General features: G+C 51.8%; 2 protein-coding genes across 2 annotated transcripts in view; both read left to right on the forward strand.

The window, feature by feature from the left end:
• Positions 1-1186, forward strand: part of TMEM203 (transmembrane protein 203) — a 13288-nt gene extending 12102 nt beyond the window's left edge. The window contains exon 2 of the mRNA XM_009329049.1: positions 1175-1186. Within this exon, the coding sequence (XP_009327324.1) occupies positions 1175-1186 (12 nt within the window). The remainder of the gene's footprint in view (positions 1-1174) is intronic.
• Positions 1187-1349: 163 nt separating this feature from the next.
• Positions 1350-1565, forward strand: part of LOC103921141 (ectonucleoside triphosphate diphosphohydrolase 8-like) — a 7617-nt gene continuing 7401 nt past the window's right edge. The window contains exon 1 of the mRNA XM_009329050.1: positions 1350-1472. Coding sequence (XP_009327325.1) covers positions 1350-1472 — 123 coding nt within the window. The remainder of the gene's footprint in view (positions 1473-1565) is intronic.

Raw genomic sequence — 1565 nt, forward strand, 5'->3', positions numbered from 1 at the left:
CCCTGCCAGCACCGCTGAGCCTCGAACACATGCCCAGAGCGATGGGAGGCTGCTGGCAGGGCTGGGGGCTGCGAGGACCTGAGTCCTCCCCACTCACCCAGCCCTCCACTGAGTCCCCGTGTCTGCAGGGACCCCCAACCCAGGAGCAGCTCAAAGCTGGGTCACACACTGAGAAGGGGTGACTGCAGTCGCAGCTGGGCCATGACGGTGTCTTGGCCTCTTCTGTCTCCACTGGCAAAGCTCAGCGAACGTTGCTGAGACCCCCCTGGGAGGGCCATCCTCCTCCTCTGATGTGATTTTCCTTCTCATTGTAATAAAACTCATTATCAAGGCACTTACCACTCTGCATGTGACTTCAGGGCATTGGATACTGGAAATATCACTCTCGCCTCTTATAGACCTTGTAGAGACTCGTAATGGAAATATTAAGACTGGTGAGAGCAAAGAGAGAACAGAAATGTGTGTGTGTAAAAGCACAAAGAATCAGGGGCACAAGGGTTAAAAGAAGTGTGTGCTAATTGCTGTAGGGCTCCTATGTGTGATTTCATTCAAATGAGGAGGAGGAACTAATTGGCTGAAGATAAGGTGTCAGGAAGAAGCCTAACTGAGCCATAAATACACCTGTAACACAAACAAAAGAACTGATGTTCAAGAGTTTTGCCTAAGGCTCATGAGGTCTGAGATAAAATAATGGGGAAAAGATTTTCAAGCAGTATCCACTTCCAAAGGACATAAAAGGCAAGTCCAAGCTGGGTTTGCTGGCGGCAGTGGAGGAGCCCAGAGCCACAGCAAGGACTCGAAAGCCAGCTCCGAGCCATCCCACCTGGGCACACGTCTGGGCGCTGCTGGGTGCACGGGTCTGGGAGTGCCAGCAGGTGAGCTGACCTTAAGGTGAGCTGACCTTGCTTATATCTTGTAAAATAAAATCACCTTCCCCTTCTACAATATCTCACGTTGAGGTTTTTTTGCAATTTCCCATGCTCTCCTCTGTTTGGTGCAGTGTTTCTTTTGCTCCTCCTGGACTTGATCTTTCCCAGTAGTGGTGAGCTGAGCAGGAGTGGGTGCGGGGCCTGGAGGACTGTTGCGATCCCATCATGGCTGTGCCAGGCTGCTGGGCACCAAACCCCTCTTTCCTCCAGCCCCCCCTATTTTATCCTAATGTTGCTTTTCCCAGGGAAAGATCTGATTATCCACCAGGATTTCCGAGTTACACAGCTTGAGATAATGTCAGCCTGGGGACAGCTTTCAGAGCTGATCTCCTTGTAGCTCTCACTGACTAGCGTTGTTCCCAGCCGGCCGTGTCCAACCACCTTTCTCCTGTGTTTGGGTTTGCAGGAGCCTTCACCACAATGTTCATTAACAAGAAGCACTTCACCAATGCCATCGTCGGGGCACTAGTTGCACTCTCCATCATTGCCCTTGTTCTCAGCCTGGTAAAGATTGAAGATGTCGCCCTGCCACCGACGGTCAAGGTGAGCCCAAAAGAAGGTCCCCGAGCACCACCACAGAGACAGGTCACCTTGAGCAGGTGCTCAGAGACAACAGCTTATCTTTGGGGTTGGGGG

The sequence above is a fragment of the Pygoscelis adeliae genome, unplaced genomic scaffold (assembly GCF_000699105.1).
Source record: "Pygoscelis adeliae isolate BGI_AS28 unplaced genomic scaffold, ASM69910v1 Scaffold397, whole genome shotgun sequence".
Taxonomy (NCBI): Eukaryota; Metazoa; Chordata; class Aves; order Sphenisciformes; family Spheniscidae; genus Pygoscelis; species Pygoscelis adeliae.